General features: G+C 36.3%; 1 protein-coding gene across 2 annotated transcripts in view; it reads left to right on the top strand.

Moving 5' to 3' along the window:
* Positions 1–22741, top strand: part of SMC5 (structural maintenance of chromosomes 5) — a 752645-nt gene that overhangs the window by 335384 nt on the left and 394520 nt on the right. For both annotated transcript variants that reach the window (XM_090391623.1, XM_090391622.1), the window contains exon 12: positions 7428–7636. In XM_090391623.1, coding sequence (XP_090247749.1) covers positions 7428–7636 — 209 coding nt within the window. The remainder of the gene's footprint in view (positions 1–7427; positions 7637–22741) is intronic.

The following is a 22741-nucleotide window of genomic DNA, read 5'->3' as shown; positions in this document are numbered from 1 at the left end:
AAACAATAAAAATATATATAAAAATACAGTGATACCATGCTCGCATTTAATTAATTGTTTAAACTAATATTCTAAATAAATCAAAATCTTAAGGTTTTTATTAAACTTATCTGCTTAAGAGCAAAGATGTGTGATTTATTGCTAGCAGATTTTCATCAGCATTAGTTTGTTTAAAAAATTAAATTCCTTTATCATTTCATGGGCTTCTATGGAGAGAGGACATGCTAGGAATATTTTTCCATATTTTTTCACAAAAGTCTAGCATCACATAGAATAAGAAACTATTAAGATTTTCTCAACTATCTTTGTGAAATTCTTTTGTTTCACTTCATCGAGATAATCACATGTTTGCATGCTCTGGCTTTGACCTGTGATTTAATGATTAAAACTATTATGACATAGATAATGCATTTGCAGATGTGCCTTGGGGTGCTTCTGCAGTACTTCATGTTTCTCTCTTTATAAACTTGGAACTTAACTGAGATAATACTATTATTTATAAATTGTTTAAAAGCATTAGAAACCAAATGACATAAAATAGGGTTCCCAACCCTATGCCCGCGGGCACCATGGCACCCGTCAACCAATTTGTGTGTGTCCGCCGCTGTTCAACCGTGTGCCGTATAGTTTGAAATAATCATGTGCACATCACGCAACAATTCATGTCATGCTATATGACACATGTGTTAATGACATATGAAGAGTATAAACGCATACAATGTAAAGTAGATGTGCATTCGAAGTTGTTCATTATCTGTTGCTAGTTATATGCCACTTTGAATACATAATTTTAATGGTATCTTGTACTTAAATTTTTGAAATATTTTGATTTTTAATCATAAAATGAGTGAATCAAGTAAAAGACAACGAACCTATAATTTTAACACTGACTGGGAGGCGACATGTTTCGTTAATTTTAAAGATAATTGTGTTTGTTTGTTGTGCAACAGTAGCATTGCAATTCCAAAAAAACATAATGTTGAATGTCACTTCCAGACAATGCATGCCACCTTTAATACGAATTATCCACTTAAATCTGAAATAAGAACGAAAAAAATAAATCAACTAAAATTGAACCTGTCTGCCCAACAGTCGGTTTTTCACTAGACATATGGTAACATCTAAAAATGCCACCATTGCTTCTTTAAAAATTTCTCACATGCTCGCAAATAAGAAAAAACCATTCCAAGATGGCAAGTTGTTAAAAGAAGCATTTTTGACTGGTGCCGATTGTTTATTTGAGGGATTTTCTAACAAACGTGAGATTATGTCAGCAATACAAAATTTACAATCGTCAAATAACACTGTCACAAGAAGAATACATGTAATTTCAATGGACATACAAACTCAGTTAAAATGGACTTGGAAATATGTAACTGGTTCTCTTTACAATTTGACGAGTCAACAGATGTATCAGACACAGCACAGCAGTTGTGGTGAGAATGGTATTTAGTAACTTCACTATAAAAGAAGATCTACTGAAAATATTACCCATTAAAGGACGAACAACGGGTGAATATATTTATAATGCATTCAGAATATATGCCAATTCGATATGCCCTTTGCACAAGCTATCTGCAATAACTACTGATGGGGCACCAGCAATGGTTGGCAATATCAGCAGATTTATTGCACTCTGCAAGAGAGATCATTCATTTCCAAACTTTGTCCTTCCACTGTATTATCCGTGAATAGGAAGTTTTGTGCAGTAAAATACTGCACAAAGTATTTCAAAAAATTTGAAATACTTTGTGCATGTATGAACCCCTGGTTTATAACCTTCATATTTTAATGCTTTACAGTTGTCATGTTTAATTCTTTGTGGTTGTGCTGTTTCTTATTCTTTTAAACAGTTTATTGATAATAGTATTATTACAGTTACGTTGCAGTTTATGAAGATAGAAACATGAAGTACTCCATGCCCACCCAAACTTATTAGTTTCAAAATCCATTATTATTATGATTCAGCCTACATGGAGTCACAAGACTCATTGTGGGAGGCCCATCCTAGAAAACACAGTCTATTACACAACTCCTTGAACTCATTAACTATTTGTGCTCTCACCATTCTATCAGGCAATGCATTCCATGGTTCAGCCACCCTCCATGTAAATAAACCACTCCTCACTCTCTTGCTCAGAGTTCCACCAAAACCCTTTGTCCTCGCTCCTTTTCCCCTAGTCCACAAAACAAAAGAACTCTTCAGTGAGAACCCTATAACCACCTCTCAATAGTTTAAAAGTCTCAATCATAGCACCTCTTTTATCTGCAAAACCTGTAGTCCACATTCCCTCAGCCTGTTTTCATAACTAGCATTTTACAGTCCTAATGCCATAATTGATATCTGTCTTCATACCATTTCCACTGTTAAATTATCCCCTTCAAATTCTGGGGACCAAATTTGAGAACAATAGTCCATGTGTGGTCTGATTAGGATCTTATACAATGGAACGATAACTCTTATCTCTGCAGATCAGTGTCCTCAGTATTGCAGCAATCCTCTAGGTTACCTTTAATACCTTTCCAGTATGTTCCCTGAATTTCAGGTTTCTGTCATCATTACCCCCCAGATCCACTGCCTCCTCCACAGTTCCTCCAACAGAGTATGCAGCCTACCATCGATGTATTCCATTATTTCAAGATTTAACAGTTAGCTGCATAAAACTGATATCCCCATTCAGCTTACCACCTATCCCAGTGGTGGCGAACTTTTTTATGTCTGCGTGCCAAAAATTTACAAATCAAGTTGCTGACATGCCGGGCACATCAACTAATTAATACAACACTAATCAATTAATTAACATTAATTAATACAAAATAAATTGCAGAATTTTATTGAGACAAGTTTAAAAATTAACATAGAATTTCTTAAAAATGAACTCATAATTTGACATACACATTGTCACATACAAATCAATATGAACCTATTATCAATTTATTAAATTATCAATATCAATATATCAATTTATTAATGAGATTTTTGCTGTTGTACATTAGATGCCAAATGCTTTATATCAGGTTCATATTTTGTCACTTTTAGTAATATACATGTGGAACTAGATTCATCAATCATTCTATTTCTTAAACTGTCTGTTATAAAATTCATTTCAGAAAATAATGACTCAAGCATATGTAGAGGAGAAAATTAATTATGGCATAATCATAAAGAGCATTAATACACTTATGTATATGGTGTAGCATGTTGACAAATATAAAAGTACGCATTTAAATTAGTTATCAATAACAGGACTAATGCTACAATATTGTAGTTTCCTCAGGCCAACATCATTAAATTAACTTTTGGTAAGTTTCATTGACATATCCCATTCTGATCACCAAAAATTTATAATATTATTCAGTATAAAATTATTGATGATTGTATTATTAAATTGATTTTAATGATGTTGGCTTGAGAAGAAAAAAACGGTAGGGAGAAAAATATTTATGCATTGTAACTCACCATAGAAGTCAGCGGAGCAGGGGAAGCAGCAGAAGGATGTTAACTTGTAGGTGAAAGCTTATCATCGAATATAACTTGCCTTTGCGTATAACTGGCACCTCTGATTTCACTTTACAAAAAAAAAAACAAAGGTTTTGCATATATACCTCCCACACAAAAAAAAAAAAAAACACGCCCTCCCCAACAGCCATATACGATGCAAGAAAAAAAAATAGTTTTATTGTATCCCTGAATAAGGTATGGAGGCTTCTGCAGTGTGTGTAATATATTTCTCAACAAATAGTGCAATTAGAGACAGCTGGAATAAAATCGGAGCCTAACTAATGAATCACATGTATCCCTCTCACAGAAACTATGCTGTATAGGCAAGCAAAACCATATGTTGCACCCGAAACACAGTATCTAACTAAAATTATTGTCCAATTTTTCAGTTACATGAAATACGTGTTTATTTGATTGCATTTGAAATTCTGGATGTCATTATGACAGATCACAAAGGCTAACTTCAAATAAAATTCTACCACGAATTGAAACATGCCATATAATGCTTGTGTGAGTTCCCCTTCCAGCTCAAAAGCAAACAAGGCAATAAAAATCAACCAAGGGTTGAAACTTTGTGCGAGTTGAGCCCGCCGGTAATGAGAAGTTCTGTCGGAACGATAAACAACACCCCGTCGTGAATGTCTTAAAACTAAGAAATATATAGTGAATGTTGTTATGACAGATGCTATGGAATTCGGTTGAAGAGAATTAGCATTTCAACTCAAAAATTGTCGGTTCCATTTGTCTTTAAAGGATCGCATGAACTTTTGTTAATACCATACCAATAGAATTAATGTCTTCATAGCTGCTCCCTCCTGTAAAACAAAATTTATCTTGTACGTATTGTAACAATTAAAAAAAAAAGGTTGAGTAATTTATAAGCGTATAAAAGGATACCATATGTAAATCGTTGAAGTGCCAGCAAAATTCTCGGGTAAGACTACCACATCTGCACTATTACTAATAACCCTTCCCAGCTTCATATCATCTGCAAAGAACGGAACATCCCCCTGCAATCCCTTGACATTGTCATTGATATAAAGGTTAAACAATACAATTTCAGTACTGAGCCCTGTGGGACCTCACTTGTAACCATCTGCCTCCTTGATATTTCTCCCCCCATACACAACTCTCTGATACCTATCAGATAGCCAATCCTGAATGCAGTTCACTAACCTGACATCTAAACCCATATGCTGCAAGTTAAATATCAGCTTATCATGTAGTACTCTGTCAAATGCCTTTGTAAAATCTAGAAAAATGGCAGAATATACCTTTCCTTCATCAACCGCTCTTGTCACTTTGTTATAAAAAGCAGTCATATTACTAAAGCAAGAACGTACCTTAACAAATCCATGTTGACTCTCACAGATAACATTACCCTCATCAGCCCAATGCTGTATATGATCCCTCACCAATTTCTCCAAGATCTTAATGACTACTGGTGAAACACAAACTGATCTGTAGTTTGACACTTCCATTCTGCTACCACCCTTGTACAATGCATAATCTTGTCCTCCTACTCCTTGGGTACCTTTCCCTTGATCAGACTTTCATTGAAAAGCCAGATCAAGGGAGTTGCTTTATTGACATCTAGAGTACTCAGTATTTGAAACACACGCTCCTCTTGCACTTCTAACTTCGAACCTGCCCTATGCCTCTAGTATTAAAACCTACTTCTCTAGGATGAAATACCCCAATAGTCTTCTTTGAACAACTCCACTATGACCTTTGCATTAGTCACACTATTCCCATTTTTATCTAACACTGTCATTCTTCTACAATCATTTTTCCTCCTATTGGCCACGTAGCTAAAAAATATTTATGGATTTTCTTTGGATCTCAGAGCCAATCTCTTCTCATATTCCAGTTTTACCTTCCTTAACATACTAGTCACTCTTCTGGTCTGAATCTTATATTCTTCATATATTCTGCTTTAAATCTCTTTTAGTGCCATTGCTGATCATAAGTAGTACTACACCACCACATTTTCAATTCCTATCCTGTCAAAAAATGCTGTATCCTGTTACTTCTATTCCTATTAGTATATCATCTTTTGCCAACCATCCCAGAAATCTTTAGATAAGCTAATGCTATCAGTGCCACCAATTCATCTCCTTTATTCCTGATCTCCTGGCATTAGTATAAAGAATAAAATGTCACTATTTCTCTACCTATCATTATCCCTCCAGACTTCACTGGATTCAGCATTACCCAATGTATTCTCCCAAGCACCTATTCCTGCAAGAGGCCACCCCTGCTACCATCCACCCTGATAATTCTAATTTCCCTGCATTGACACACTGACTCATTCAGAGAACAGCATGCTTTCCAGATGCCTATGTACTTTCACATTCAAATGCAATCCGTTTCTCACATACAGTTTCTTCATCATCATCAAATTCTTGAAATGTACCCTCACGGAGTGTACAGGATATGATAGTACTACATGAAAAACTTACATCCCTACTAAATTCTATCTACAGTTTTCCTGAAATCTGTTACTTGTCAAGATTCCAACATTATCAGATCTTATATTTCTATCTTCTAAGGCACTTTGTACAGTATCAATCCACCTATATCTTGGTCTTTCTCCGGATCTTTCTCCTTCCATCCTGGCAGAGAAAACACTTGTTTTGCTAATCTTTCCTCGCCCATTCTGTTTAAGTGACCATACCACCTGAGATTAGCTCTGCTAATGCATTCCTGGATGCCAACAATGTCAAGTTCTTTCCTAATATCCTCGTTTTTAATATGATATTGCCACTGATGCCATCTGTTCACACCTCTAATCTTTCTCAGGACTCATATCTGCAGTCTCTAGTCTTTGATCAAGTGTTTTACTTCTGACCCAGCTCTCAGATCCATAAGTTAAAACTGGTTTGAACACTGTCTTGTATACAGCTAATTTAGTGTTTTGACTAATTTCTCTCTTATTCCCTATAAGTTTATTCAATTGACTTCCTACCATACCAGCTTTGTTGATTCTGTTGTCTATTTCCATATTTAATTTACTATCTTCACTAAAAATTGTGCCTAAATAGCTGAAATGTTTTACTTGTTCTATAGGTTCTCCATTCACAATGCAGTTGATATTTTCAGTGCTCCCAGCTATTTTCATTGTCTATGTCTTGTTATTACTGACCTTCCTACCATAGCTGTTAGAACAGTTATTCAATTTAGTCAGGGAATCTTGCAGACTTGTAGCAGATATATTTAGAAGTACGACATCATCTGCATAAAGTAAAGAGCTGACATTAACATCTCCAATTTTGATATCAGGTTTAATATCACTTTCCTTCATAATATTATCCATATAAATAATGAATAGCAGAGGGGGATAATGTGCATCCTTGTCTGACACCAGATTTAACATTAAACTATCTTCTGTCCTCAAATGCTCTGCTATCATCCATGTATTCCAAGCCTCTTTCAACACATTCTGGCTGTTATGCTATTCATTATTAATGCTCTTTTCTGCAGCTCCACATTATCATACCTGGGTAACACACAATCTTTCCTCTCTCAGTCCTCCTCCATACAACCTCGAGCATGAACCTCAGCTCTCTTTCCACCTGATTCATGCTGAAAGTCATTCGTGCCCACCATCACAATCATCTCATCCACCCTTTCACCTCACTTAATTGCCATAGCAGCTCTTTCTATTTTTCCTCCATGCAAACACTCTTCCTTGATCACTAAATCACAGGCCAAAGCCTTGTTCAAACAGAGAGGTGCACCTTAACAAAATAAGCATGCCATGTTATATTGATTTTAAATTAGAGGATCTTCATGAAAAATCTTCACAAAAAGTATGTATCATCCAAAGATTGTTTTATTTATTTTTTTACAGAGTGAATACTGAATAGTTTATAAAATATAATGAATACTGATGCTTTTGATAACTGATTAGTATATTTTTTAGGTTAACGTATCTGATCGAAAATTTTCAAAATATGTTGAAAATTCAATTTCTGCTAATGATATGAAATCATTTGTGGCAGAAGATAAAGAAGACTTGGAATTATTCATGAAAATAATTAGAGATGAAAAAGCACTGCCCATTCATATTGTCTTAGCACCTTCAGTTCAAATAAATAAATTCAAGCCAAGAAGATCTTTAACTGAAATTAGGTATGATCTTTAATGTGTTTTGCTTGCCAAAATTAGAATAAATTGAAGTTTTAAGTAAAGCATATAAAATTTATATAAAACTTGTAAAAAAAAAGTTTTTTTTAAAGTTAGTAAGAACATTTCTTGCCAATGTATCTTCTTAAGCAAACATTATTAGCCTCTTCAGCACTTGGTTGACTCAGGATGATTAAAGAAATGGAAGTAGAAACAAGAATTCAAAAGACATGGTAGGTTTATTAGATTAGAATTTATTATTATTATGAACATCTTACCTTAATTTAGTCAGACTCATCATGGGAGCTACACACTATCACACACACACACAAAGCTCATTGAACCATGCCTTAAACTAATTCAGCGCATCTACATTCACAACACACTCAGATGATACAGTCTGCTCACCAACCACTCTGTGTAAAGAATCTACTTCTGACTACTCTGTTTTCACCCTTCTTATACAGTTTCGAGAGATTGCATCTTGTTCAACACTCCCCCGCTGCCCATTCTATAAAAATCTCTTCCATATCAACCCAGTAACAATCCCTGACTAGCTTCTATGTCTCAATCATATCCCCCCCCCCATCTCTTTCTCCTCCTATTCACAAAGCATTGAAATTATATTCTCTTCATCTCTCTTTGTACTCCATGTTCCAAAGACCAGTGACCAACTTAGTGAATTTTCTCTGCATCCTTTCTAACATATCCTAGTCACTATGAAAACTTGCTGATCAAATCTGTGTGCAATACTTCATATGAGGGATGATCAAGGCCTTATACAATGGCATCCTAACCTCTTTATTTCTGCACGTCAGGGTCCTCCATTTAATCGATATGACATCTTTCCAACTTGTGCAATGTGGTGCCTGAATTTCAGATCCTTGATTACGGTCACTCCAGTACTGCTCTCATCTCGTTTACCTGCTTTAAAGTTTCCCCACCAAATGTATACTTTGCTTCCCATAATTGCTTACAAAATTTCAAAACCTTTACTTTGCAACATTGAACTGACAGTTCCACTTACCTTCCCAATCATGCAATCTATTCAAATCATCCTGTAAGGCCCTAACATCTGCTTGACTTTTCGTTGCTCTTCCCAGTTTTGCATCATCTGCCAACAGCTGCATATCACTAATTACACCCATCCAAATATTGTTAATATACAAATTGAACAATGATCCCAAAACTGACCCATGTACCACACTACTAGTGATCTATCCTGGAAGAGGAAGATCACTAGTGGTGTGGTACCCCCATATACAACTTTCTGATACCTATCTGACAGCCAGTTATCAGTCCAACTCAGAAATCTGTTATCTATTCCCATCCGTTTCGATTTATTTAACAGCTTATCGTGTGGCAGTTTATCAAAAGCTTTTGAACAATCTAAGTATCATCAGCATATTCTTGACATATATCCTTAGGGGTGTACAGAATCTTATGCTAGTACTGCATGAAAAGTTACATCATTACAAACCTTCCTTTCAAAAATTTTCTTCCAGATTATCCTGTTATCTGTCAACATTCTGATATTATCAGATCTTATTCCTTTCTTGTAGATAAGCTTATACATTGGTAACACATGGCTATTAACTTATTTCAGGAAATTACAATGTATACTAAATATTAATTAAAAGAAAACTTGAATCAATATTTCCTATATTTTGGCAATGTTACATTGCTATCTTCATGGGAACATAAAAACTACGGTATGTGCATGCAGGCAGTAACAAAGAAAAAATGAGGCCACAGAGAGTAACTAATGTTGTTCCTGTAGTCTTTAAGACTACAGGAACAACGTTAGTTACTTTAAGACTACAGTAACTAACATTGTTCCTGTAGTCTTAAAGGTGCCCCCTAGCAGGCTAAATTGGGTTGTATTGGCTGTTCGGCTGATCTCATGATGCAAGCTTCCCAAATCTGGGGCAGTGTCATGCACCCAAATTTGTTGATGTTTGGAAAGTTTTTTTAGAGCTGAGGCTTATTCCATGAACAAATCTTTTCGCATTTATATTTGATGAGGTGTAGTAAAGTGGCTTTCTTCCAGCGTATTCTGTGGCAGGTATCTAGAGCATAGTCAGCAAACCCAGAATGGCTGTATCAGATCTTATATTTCTTTCTTACGGTGCTTTTACTGTATCACTCCACCTACATATTAGTCTTAGTCTGGATCTTTTTTCTTGTCATCCTGGCAAAGAACAATTGTTAAGGATTAGTACTGCTAACAATGTCCATTTCTTTCCTAACATCTTAGTGTTTGATATGATACTGCCATTGATACATCTGTTCAGTCTGCTAATGCTAATCTTTCTCAAGATTAGCAGACTGTAAATTTGGTTTGAAAATCGTCTTGTATATAGCTAGTTTAGTGTTTTGACTAATCTCTCTCTTATTCCATAAATTTATTCAGTTGACTTCCTTCCATACCAGCTTTGCTAATTCTGTTGTCTATTTCCAAATTTAATTGGCCATGTTCACTAAAAAAGTGTACCTAAATAGCTGGAATGTTTTCTTTGTTCTATAGGTCACCAATCAGGATATGGTTGTTTTTCATTGTTCTTGCCTATTTTCATATTTATTGTCTATTTAATGCTGATTTTCATACCAAATTTGTTACTGTAGTTATTCATCCATATAGATGATAAATGACAGTGTAGATAATGTACACTTTTGTCATACACCTGACTAAACATCAAATGATCTTCTGATACCCAATTCTAACTGCTGATTTACAACTTAAATAGAGACTGTATTGTGTGATACATTATCTCATTTACACCATATAATTGGAGCGTTTTGAACAGCCTTCCTCTGGGCACACACCTTGTCATGTGCTTTTTTCAGATCTACAAAACTTAAATACAAATCCTTGTTAAATTATCATGATTTCTCAGCTGTTTGTTTTAAAGTGAAAATCTGATCCTGACAACCTCTGTTTGGCTTGAACCCAACTTATTCTTCTCAAAGCTTCTCCACAATTTTTCTTACCATTTCTCGAGAATACTGGGAACACTCAGTGGAGAAATTCCTCTTTACTTCTCACATTCAGCTTTATTCCATTTTTTATAGATGGCTACTATGAACGCTCTACTCCAACATCCAGAACTCAACCCTCTGACCAGGCTTTCTGAATTATGCAGTGCAGCCACTGTAAAACTTTTATACCTCATATTTATCATTTCTGGTCGAATTTCATCTACTCATGCATCTACAGCTGCGTTTGCACATTTCAAGTTTGTGCTAACTTTTTCTCTTCAAGTACAGATATACAGGGTGTTCGGGATTAATTTGACATATTTATAATTAATTATATTTTTCCGTAAGTTACATGTATTAACACACACTTCTCTTCATTTAAAAGGTTGGACCCTTCTTCATTCATATACAAGATGTCAGAAAGGATGGATAGCTGGAACCCACCTGAATCATGGAAGAGAATAACTTGTATCATGATGATTCGTGCCGGCCATCAAAATCTGGTTCTTTTCCGATGAGAAAAACTTTTGCCAGGATCAAAAACACAACACGAAGAATAACAGATGGCTTGCATACAATACAAAGGACATTCCTCGTGTAATGCAGACTAAATTTCCCCAAACTGTGATGGTTTTCGGATGTGTATCCTCCGAAGGCAATGTGATGCCTCCGCATTTTTTCCAAGAGGGCCTCAGGTTGACTTCAGATGGCTACGTGGAGTTGCTAAACACTGTAGTCAAGCCCTGGATAACAAGGGTAGCCAATGGTAGGCCGTATGTATGGCAGCAGGATTCGGCCCCTTGCCACACCTCTGGGAAAAGTCAAAAATGGTTGTCTGAAAATTTCTATGACTTCACCAGTCCAAATGTTTGGCCTCCAAACTCCCCAGACCTTAACCCCATGGATTATTTTGTATGGGGCGCAGTTGAAAAAGACACCAATCGCACTTCCAGTAATACAAAAGTCCAGTTAATGGATAAAATTAAAACAGTTTTTGCGGCCCTTCCCAGGGAGACTGTAGCATCAGCTTGTTCGAGGTTCCGAAGCAGGATTGAAGCTGTGATCAATGCTAATGGTGGTTATTTTGAGTAAATCTTGTTGATAGTATTGTAATTAACTCTGCCTGTAATGTTTTTTGTCAATTCATTAAATTTAATAGATACAAAGAAGATTTTCTTTTTCCTTACGAAACTGTCAAATTTATCCCGAACACCCTGTATATTCCAACTGGCATTTCTATTGAGTGTTTTCTACTGTCATTGCTTGTTTCATTTATCAAAGTATCTTTCAAAATATTACTCCATAATCAAGAATATCATTATCCTCAGTTTTCCTTTCTCCTTTACAGTCCTCTTTCCTCCATTTTTGAGCTTTATCAATAGCCTCCAGAATATTTCACCACCTTCCTGATATTTATTTTCTATGTTCTTATCAAGTCTTCCCATGACTTTTGTTTAGCTAATTTCACATATTGTTTTGCTTTCTTACACAGCCTTATCAACACCTTTACACTGGAACAATTTTACCTTCTTTCCACTCGCTTTGAACCTCTGCTGTTGTAAGACTCTTTTTAAACAGGTCTGCCAATTTCCTAGAATTGCAGCTTTTCCATTTTGGAATACTGCATCTCCATATACAACTATTCAAATTAAGTGGATATTGAATCCAACATTATTTCAAAGCCGAATAGAGAAACTATAAGAGCTTCATGTTGAATATAGGAACTATAAAAGTTTCAGTGGATCCAAGCGTAGTTATATTCGGCATGAAACTCTTGTAGTTTCTCTATTCGGCTTTTAAATAATGTCAGATTCAATATTCACTTAATTTGAATAATTGTGCTTCGCCGAAGAGAAGCCTTTTTGGCTCTCTTATTTCAGTCCATATACAACTTTCTAATACCTATCTGACAGCCAGTTGCTGATCCAACTCAGAAGTCTGTTATCTAATCTGATCCATTTCAATTTATTTGACAGCTTGTTTTGTAGCAGTCTATCAAAAGCTTTTGCAATATCTAATTATACCACTGTATAGGCATCTCCATGGTCCAAGACATTTGTCACCTTGTTATTGTACATAAGTAAGCTAATAAAACATGATCTCCCTTTTATAAACCCATTCTGACAACCACAGAGAATACCACCATTATCAATCCCTTTCTGTATCAGTTCTCACCAATCTTTCTAGTAGCTTCACCACAACTCCAGATATACATTTTGGCTTATAAGAATGTAGCCACAGTCCATTTTTATGTAACAGAACAATTTTACCTACTTTCCACTCCCTTGGAACCTGTGCGGGGGTGCTTAAGGGTCAAAGCTGTATAACTGAGAAGAGACCTCCACATAGCCTTTAAAGAAATGCAGAGAACTGACCATAGCTTCTGACCTAATGTCCAATCCTCACCTTCTCGTGGTGCACCCCGTTGGGTATCTACCTGGATACTGAACGAACGAGGATGGGCTGGCAATTTGGGATTTAGCTAACCAAATTGTATTCTTCTTGGCTTAAACCAAAATACAAAATGATGGTACCACATGACAAAATTTCATGGCGGCTGTGGAATCACCCTGTTAAACAAGGCCCCCGTTGTTTTTGCCAGGGATCCAGGATGAATAGCGAAAAGTCAGCTACTGGAACAAACCTTAAAGCACACCCCAACTCAGTGTCACCAGAATTGAAGATCGGTACTATCAACATAAGAAGCCTGAATGGCAAAGAAATGGAGCTAGCTGAAGAATTAGATAAGCACTGACTGCAACAAAAAAGACCAAAACTGGTGAGAACTTTCTGAGCAATAAATATAAAATGTTATATTCAGGAAATGACAATCAAGAAAAAGAAGGAGTAGCCATAGCATTCAACACAAAATACGAGGCTAATCTTCTTGAATGGCAGGCATTCTCAAGTAGAGTGATGTGGGCAAATATTAGAATGAGGAATTGGGCAATGGGACTTATTTGTGCTTACGGTCCCACAGAAGGCTCTACTAAGGTAGAAGTGGAAGAATTTTTTGAGGTTCTTTTTGAAGTAGAAAAAGCCATCGAAGGCTTGAAATGTGGAAAGGCAGGAGTAGAATATATTCGACCAGAAATGCTGAAGTATGGTGGTATACAAGTCTTATAGTGGCTGCACTGCATAGTTCAGAAAGTGTGGACAGAGGGATGAATTCCTGGTGATTGGAGTAGAGCTCTCTCATAGAATCCATATATAAAAAAAGGGAAATAAAACTGAATGTGAGAATTACAGAGGTATTTCCCCTACTGAGTGTTCCTGGTAAGATTTATGCAAGTATACTTGAAAAATGGTTCAGCAGAATTGTTGAAGAAAGGCTTGGTGAAGAACAAGCTGGATTCAGGCCAAATAGAGGTTGTCAGGATCAGATCTTCACTTTATGACAAATAGTGGAGAAATCATGGTAATATAACAAAGATCTGTATTTAAGTTTGGTCTATCTGGAAAAGACATATGACAAGGTGCCAAGAGAGAAGATATTCAAAAACGCTACAGTTGTATGATGTCAGTGGATCATTATATCAAGCAAAACTTAAGTCTTTATTTGAGTTGTTAGTTAGCAGTTAGGATTGAAGGAAGTACAGGAAGATGGTTTAATGTTAAGTCTGGTGTGAGACAAGGATGTACATTATCCCCTCTGTTATTCACTATTTATATGGATCACATTATGAAGGATAGTGGTATTAAACATGATATCAGAATTGGAGATGTTAATGTCAGCTCTTTGCTTTATGCAGACGATGTTTACTTCTAAATAAATCTGCTACAAGTCTGCAAGATTCCCTGACTAAATTGAATAACTGTTGTAATAGATATGGTATGTAGGTCAGCAATAAAAAGACAAAGACAATGAAAATAAGAAGAATCGTTGAAAATGTCAACTGCGTTGTGAATGGAAAACCTGTGGAACAAGTAAAACATTTCAGCTACTTAGGCAAGATTTTTAGTGAATATGGTAAATTAAATATGGAAATTGACAACAGAAACCACAAAGCTGGTGTGGTAAGAAGTCAATTGAATAAATTCATATGGAATAAGAGAGAAATTAGTCAGAACACTGATATACAAGACAGTGTTCTAACTTATTTATTATTATTACGGGCAACTCCAGGGAGTCATTAGGTCATCGAAACTTATGGATCTGAGAGCTGGGTCAGAAGTAAAGCACTTAACCAAAGACTAGAGACTGCAGATATAAGAGTCCTGAGAAAGATTTGAGGTATGAAAAGATGGCATCAATGGCAATATCATATTAAAAAAAAAGAGGATATTGGGAAGAACTTGACATTGTCAGCATCCAGGAATGCGTTAGCAGAGCTAATCTGAGGTGGAATGGTCACTTAAACAGAATGGGCAAGGAAAGATTAAGAAAACAAGTGTTCTCTGCCAGTTTGGCAGGAAAACGACCCAGAGGAAGACCAAGATATAGATGGATTGATACAGTACAAAGTGGCTTAGACAATTGAAATATAAGATCTGATAACGTTGGAGTCTTGAGAACTAACACCGATTTGGAGGAAAATTGTGGATAGGAAGTTAGTAATGATGTAAATTTTTCATGTAGTACTATCATATCCTGTATATCCCTTCGAGGGTACATGGCAGGAATTTGATGATGATGGAACCTGTGCTGTTGTATGACTTATTAAACTGGAATGCCATTGGTGCCACTGCCATTTCCCTGGAACCCTCCTATGTGTGGTGATATGACATTAAATCCTTTTGCCTTATTGACATCAAGTTTATTTATTTCCTCGTATACCTCCTGTTCACTCATAGTTAAACCATACTCTTAGAAATTGGTTACTGAGTACCTCAGCAATGCCTTCTGCAGCAGTTACCATTCTATTGTTTTCACCCATTAACACCATCTTATAATAATCATTCTTCCTTGTACTTCTCATATATATAAGAAAAACTAGGGTGTTTCTTGGCCTGATTAGTCGATCTCTGGCATGTGCAAGCTGGTATTTCGTCTTGTAAACTCAAAAAAATCGACCGTGGAACCCACATTATTTCAGACATTAAATATGTTGTGTTAGGGACCACGAGATGGCTTCACTGCATGCTGCTTAATCAATGATAGCCTTGGGCCAGCTGTCTCTGATTGGGTACCAGTGGAGGTTGAACTGCCCACTCAGTCTCCAAAAGTTAGATAGTGCTAAAACGGCCTTGCCTACTTTCTATATGGAAATAAAAAGGCTTTAGCTGTTTTTTTGCTAATTTCTGCTCATACTGCCCTTTTATTGTCCTTACTTATGAGTCTCTCTCTCTCTCCTGACTTGTTCTTTATACTCTTCACGTAACTGGTTATTACCGTTATTCATCTTGTGCTGCCTCCAAAGTGAATTCTTGCTTTCATGCTTAATACCTTCATTTATCCATTTTACACCTATCTTATTACCCTTTTGAACCTTTGGAATACATTCACACAATGATTCTATTCTGTATTTCTTTGTCAGTTCCCAAGCCACATTTATTTCCTTACCGCTGAACCCCTCATTCCATGGTATAGCTCCAATCTGTTGTCTCCTAAGCTTGTTGGAATTGCCAGCCCTGTACTTCCACATATATCTTTTCCTCACGGATGTCTGCATGTGGATAGCTAGAACCCAGGTGATCACTTCATGATTACTCTATCCGACTGGAGTAACCCCGCTCACAATTATATCCTCTGGTGAAATTATCAATCTAAAACTTTCGATCCTCATGTGCCCTCCTCCTCTACATGCTGCCTGAGATAGTTGTCTCTCAAGAACTGAAGAAAATCATTTTCCTTGTTCCAAAATGCTATCTGTGCATTCCAATCTATACTACCATAATTAACAGTGTCCATAATAATCACCCCTCATTTGTTCACTAAACCAAGTTGTTTATACATTTCTTTATCACTGCTCTCCATATTCCCTGGCCTATAGAAAGATCCAGTTAAATATGTCTTCCTGTCAACCTGCAGCACACTGCCTCATAAGCATTGCCATTATTTTCCTCTTTCATGTCTACTTTATATGGACATATTCTGCTGTCATCAGCCCCCCCCCCCCTTTCTTGCCCTTACTATACTCATGGAAAACACTGTACCCTTCGATTTCTATTCCCATTAGGATCATCTTCATTCAGTTATGTTTCACTTATTCCAATGATTTTGAGACGAATAAACTCAATCAATTAAGCCATTTCATCTTTCTTATTTCCAATATTTGTGGCATTTGGAAACAAACATGGCAGTTCATTTTAGGTCTATAATTAGTCCTACCAAAGCCACTTCTTGGTTTAGATTTCCCCCACCACACCTGCTCTTACCACATGTTTTCAAATCCCAGTGTATTCCATTTCTATTCTGATCAACCCCATGCATACATTCATACCACATCCGCTCTTCCTATGCCATATCCCTGTTCCTCTTGCATTCTCATTCTCTCTTCATCTTTCACACTATTACTGTTTCCATTGCTAAGCACTTCTGTCTCTTCAGTACTCTCCTGATCTTTCATTTTTATCTCTTTCTCTTGCTTGCATCACACACTGCACTTCCATCTAGCAACAGTTTCTCCAGTTCACTCACTTCAGAGCCATTCAAATACACTCCGTCACATCTGTATAATTCCATTCTTCCCTCAGTTACATGTCATACATACACAAGTGCTCTTCCTTCTTCTCCCACAGCTCTGTTAGCGTACCATTCATGATTCTGGCACTCCATCTCAACTCATCATTATCATACCTTGCCAACACACTAAAAACCTTTGACACTATACTGTTATCTTTCACTCTCCTAAATAACTCCCTGATATTCGCCTTATTCTCTTTATGTCCACTTAAATCATTTTTCCCCAAATTGCCATTAATTATCTTACTCGTTTCCTCCTCATGTTTAAAGCATGAATTATCTTACTCATTCTCCCTCCTGGATAGTAGACCCCATTGACTCTCTCATTAACAAATCCTCTAACATTAGATTCTCCATACACCGCTGTTCTTGAATCACTTGTCATCTCTTTTAACCTTTTTTTTTTCATCCTGTTCTTTTGCACACTTTCATTTGTTTCCACTAAATATTTAATATACATTTACATTGTGGTTTAAGCCAGTAAGAATACAATTTGGCTGGCTAAATTCCAAATTGCAAGTCAATCCCCATTTCTTCAGTATCCTTATAAATACCTAATGTGGTCGGAAAATTCGGCGTAAGACGTTTCTGCCGTAAAAATTTAACTAACAGTTTGGTGACCTTATCAACCAACTGGTTAGAGGAAGGTAATTTCTTTAAAATTAAGCTTTCTAACTGACAGTCTGCTTGTGTGCTTACCTTCATCTCTGATGTTGTCTTTAGCAAATTTGTGTTGTAATATTAGATGGAGGTAAAAGAAAGGCCAAGCTCTCTCTCTCTATCCTAACTAAAAGAAGTGGATTTATAGTTCCAGACGAGTATAAATTTCTAGAAAATGGTGAGCAGTTTTTATTATACAGTAGTGATGAAGAAGGGAGAATTTTAGTGTTTGGTTACCACGAACCATGGGCTCACTGCCCGATGCCTCCTTTACTATCTTCTTCCACCTTTCTTTGTCCAGTACACAGTGTCGCAGTTTCTGTATACCCATTCCACACCAGTCCTTTATGTCGTCTATCCATTCTCTGTATGGTCTACCTCTTCTGTTCACACCATCCATAATACCAAACATGAATGTCTTTATCTTCTGGTCCTCACTCATTCTGCAGATGTGTCCAAATAATTGCAGCTTCCATTTGCTAATCTTCTGCATTAGATTCTCCTTTGGTTGTATCTTCCAATAGAGCTCTTCATTTGTGACTTTCTGTACCCATCCTATTCTTAGAAACTTCCTGTAACAAGTTATTTCAAATGCCAAAATTCTTTTTACATGATTTCTTATTAATTACCCATGTTTCAGATTCATACAGCACACTGCTAAAGATGCATGTTTCCAGTACTCTTAGTTTTGTTTGCAGGCTGATCACTTTACTTTTCCGGATGTTATCCATGACCTTCGGATTTGTTCTTCCCTTTGCAGTCCTGATCTTGTTTCTTTTTTACAGTCCAAATCACACATCATTTTACTTCCCATACTACATTTTCTATATCAATTCCATCCACTTGTATCTTTTGTTTCATGATCTTCTCACCAAATACCATTGTTTTTGTTTATACAAGTTCATAATAAGTCCAAATCTCTTCCCTTCCTCATTTAACAGTTTCAGTGTTTTTTGTAGTTCTCTTTGGTCTTCTTCAATATTAACGTCATCTGCAAATCTCAGATTCTTAATTCTCATCCCATGCACTGATATTCCTTTTGCATTCTTCCTTCATTTTATCCATTGCTCTTTCTAAACGTGCAATGAAAATGCTTAGTGATATTGGGTCCCCCTGTCTAGTACCTCTGCTTGTTCTAAACCATTTTCTCAAATTATCACCTGTTCAGAATGCAGTTGCAGCATTCTGATTTTTATTTTAGTTGTTTGAAGTTCCTCCCATGTTCCTGGACCACTGCTTAAGACTGGTTGAGCCTTCCTAATGAGGGATTAAGTACTATATCCTATGACTGTAGCCTGTATGTTCACAGGGCTGGTTTGTTTGCTTCCAGGATGAAAAACCCTAGATAAACTGTGGGAAAAACCCTGCTATCCCTTCTGATAAACATCTTTTAATATAGCTATTAGTTTTCTATCAATCCCATAGGATTCTAGCACTGCTAATGTCACTTTCTGGTCGATACTGTCAAATGCCTTCTCAAAATCAACAAAGCAAGTATATATGTTTTTTCCCCCCTAACTTTCTCTGCAATTAACTGCATTGTCAAAATCTGTTGAATTGTAGTTCTATCTTTTCTAAATCTTGCTTGTTCATCTGCAATGTATGCTTCCAATTGTGTTCCCAATCTTTCTGTCAATATCATCACTTTACCAAGATGACTCAGGCAATTGTTCTATCATTTTTACATTCTAGCCTATTTCCATGTCACTAATATCGATTTCACCCACTACTCTGGCATTTTCCTTTCTTTCCATACCATATTACACAGTTGGTGCATTCCTGTCATCATACTTTTACTACCATATTTAATCATTTCTCCAGTGATGTTATTACAGGACTCTTGTTGTGTTTTAGCCGTCCTGTTGCTTTTTCTACCTCTCTTCTTAAAATATTCATATCATACTCATTACCTGATGGTGATATCTGCTTCAATTCTTCAGTCAGTTTCCCAATGCTATCTAAATCTAGTTTTTCTTCATATAACTCATTACAGTATGTCCATCGCTGTACAATTTTATCTTTATTCATCAATACACTGCCTTTTTCATCTTTAACTGGGGTCTGTTTTGGTTGCCACCTTCTATTAATGGTTCTAATAATTTTGTACACCTCCCTAGTTTTATGCTCTCCATAGTACTGTTCTATATTATTGCATCGGAATTCTAACCATTTCATCTTATCCATTCTAACTGCTTTTTCACCTCATTACACTTTCTTCTATGTTGCTCCTCTATTTGTTCAGATGTATCCCTTCTTCTCTTCAACATTATTTTCTCCTGTATTAACTTCAGTGTTTCCTGTCTAATCCGTTTCTTCTTGATCTTCTCTTCTTCTGGTACTGTTTCTTCAACTGAATCTTCTATCGCCTTCATTACTCCTTTCACTTTTAGATTTTCTTTGTCCACACTTTTAAGTTTCTCCTCTAACACTGTTCTGTACCTTCTTCCTTTTTCTGCTTCACTTATTCTTCAGGTGTCTCTTCGTTTCTGATGATGGGGTTTATATTTTCTTTTTAATTTCAACTTCATGTTTGCAATCGCTAAACTATGATCCGAGTCCTTATCTGCTCCTTGAAAAGTTCGACACTGCTGTAGTGATGTCATCCATCTTCTTTTAATCATAATCATTGATTATGTTCTTGGTTTTCCTATTATTTGATCACCGCACCCATTTTCTACACTACTTTTGCTGGAACTTGTGTTACAGATCATATCTCGTCCACAGCAAATTCTAACATTTTTTCACCTCGTTCATTTCTTTCTCCAAAACCATATTTTTCCATGACACTTTTCCAACCATCATTATCTATTCTGAATTTGGCATTCTAATCTCCTTCGATAATTAGTACATCTTGCTCTGGTATTGTTTCTATCCTCATCTGTGCTGTCAGATGTGGGTGCATATATCTGGACTATTGATATTTTAAATGGTTTTGCTTGAAATCTTGCCACTATGATTTGTTCATTGACTGATTTGTAGCCTAACAGTGCCTCTAGCGCATTTGTTAAGAAGGAAGCCAACTCCTGCTGCATGCTTGGTGTTGTGCCCTGACCATCTGACTTTGCATCCATTTATCTCTCCTGATCCATTGCATCTCCACCAATCCTAGTATATCACACCGATATCTCATTTCCTCACGAAGTAATTCTAGTTTTCCTGACATCCAAAGTGTCCGTACATTCCATGTTCCTATTGATATTAGTTCTGTTAGTTTCTGTTTCCTTTCGGTATCCCACTTTACGCTCCAACCCCAATTGCTCGATTGGTAGCGCGGACCTTTGTGATCCAGTTGATGTTTGAGCCTGCATGTTGTAGCTATTGATCGTATAGGCATCAGATAACAATCATGTTTTTTCTTTACAGTCAGAGCAGCGATACTTATCTGACCGACCCTCCTCCTTTATCCAGGCTTGGGACTATCATGAGACTCCTAAGGATTCCATGGCGGCTTTTTACTTTGCCTCCTGGCAAATCAGAATTAACTTACAGCAAATTATTCAGTGCCTTAAAGGGCTTACGTTCATCATTATATCCCGAAACATTAATGATTGACTTTGAGAAAGCAACTATCAACATTTTTTCTAACATATTGACAACAACAACAACTATAACAGGTTGCTTGTTTCGTATGGCACAAAATCTTTATCGCAACATTGTTGCCATTGGTTTGAAGTTACGCTATCAAACAGAAGCTAAATTCAACATGAAAATTAAATGCTTCAAGCATTAGCTCCTCCGTAGCACAACTGGAAGAATGACCGTACGTTGCACCATTCGATTGGTAAAGGCCTAAGTTCGATTCTCGTCATGGCGAGAAGAATCTTTTTATGGATGTTTTCAATCGAAGGTGAGTTAGCTGATCTCATACGAGGTAGCAGGGCTTTTTCTCCCGGAAACTTGGGTTTTTCATACAAACAAATCAGTTATACGAAGACAAGAGTCTTCGGACTCCTTGGAGGCGTCACGAATAATAATAATAATTTCTTCCAGTGAGCAATGTTACGGATGGATTTGTTGAACTGATGATCTGCAGCAAAAAGTTAATTATTTATGCAGCATCTCTTTTAATTTGCACAATTTTTAAATGAATTCATTATGTTATGTCACTGACATTCACCTTAATAAAGATTTTGATCTTTAGAGGTACCTGTGGCATAGTATATTTATTAATAAAACACGTAAAGGCCACAGTAATAACTTTTAATTAATAAAGGTACAAATATTTCGTGCTGAAATTAACAGCACATCTTCAGTGTCATGCAAACAGTTAAAGATTCTTTTAACTGTTGGCATAACACTGAAGATGTGCTGTTAATTTCAGCAAGAAATATTTGTACCTTTATTAATTAAAAGTTATTACTGTGGTCTTTATGTGTTTTATTAATAAATTAATAAAGATTTGCCTTTTTAATGATTTTATAATACCCTTTATCATCCATTGATTATTTACAAAAATTAATGCAAAATGTCTTACCGCATAAATGTTTATGGTGAATTTTCCTAGAACCAGATACCTAAAGGTGCGCACCATGAGAGAGTCGTGATTAGACATTAGGTCAGAATCCCCAGTCAGTTTTCCTCATCTTTTAATGGGCTATGTTAGGTCTCATCCAAGTTATCTAGCTTTGACTCTTAAGCATCCCTGTTAAATCTGTAGAAAACATTGATTGATTCAGCCAGAGAGACATGTGGTGAGGTTGCCTGCAAGGATAAAAAAATCAGATATCTCTGGTGGATTCAGGAAGTTAAAGAGGCAGTGATGGAAAAGAAGAAGAAGGAAGCATATGAAATGTCCCTGCAAATAAGTCATTTTGTGCTCTTAGAGAATACAGAGACAAATGTAAGAA

The sequence above is a fragment of the Typopeltis vanoorti genome, chromosome 4, assembly GCF_054136105.1.
Source record: "Typopeltis vanoorti isolate ZY-2024b chromosome 4, IOZ_Tvanoo_1.0, whole genome shotgun sequence".
Classification (NCBI taxonomy): domain Eukaryota; kingdom Metazoa; phylum Arthropoda; class Arachnida; order Uropygi; family Thelyphonidae; genus Typopeltis; species Typopeltis vanoorti.
Note: the sequence above shows the minus strand (reverse complement) of the source record. Positions and strands in the feature narration are given on the sequence as shown.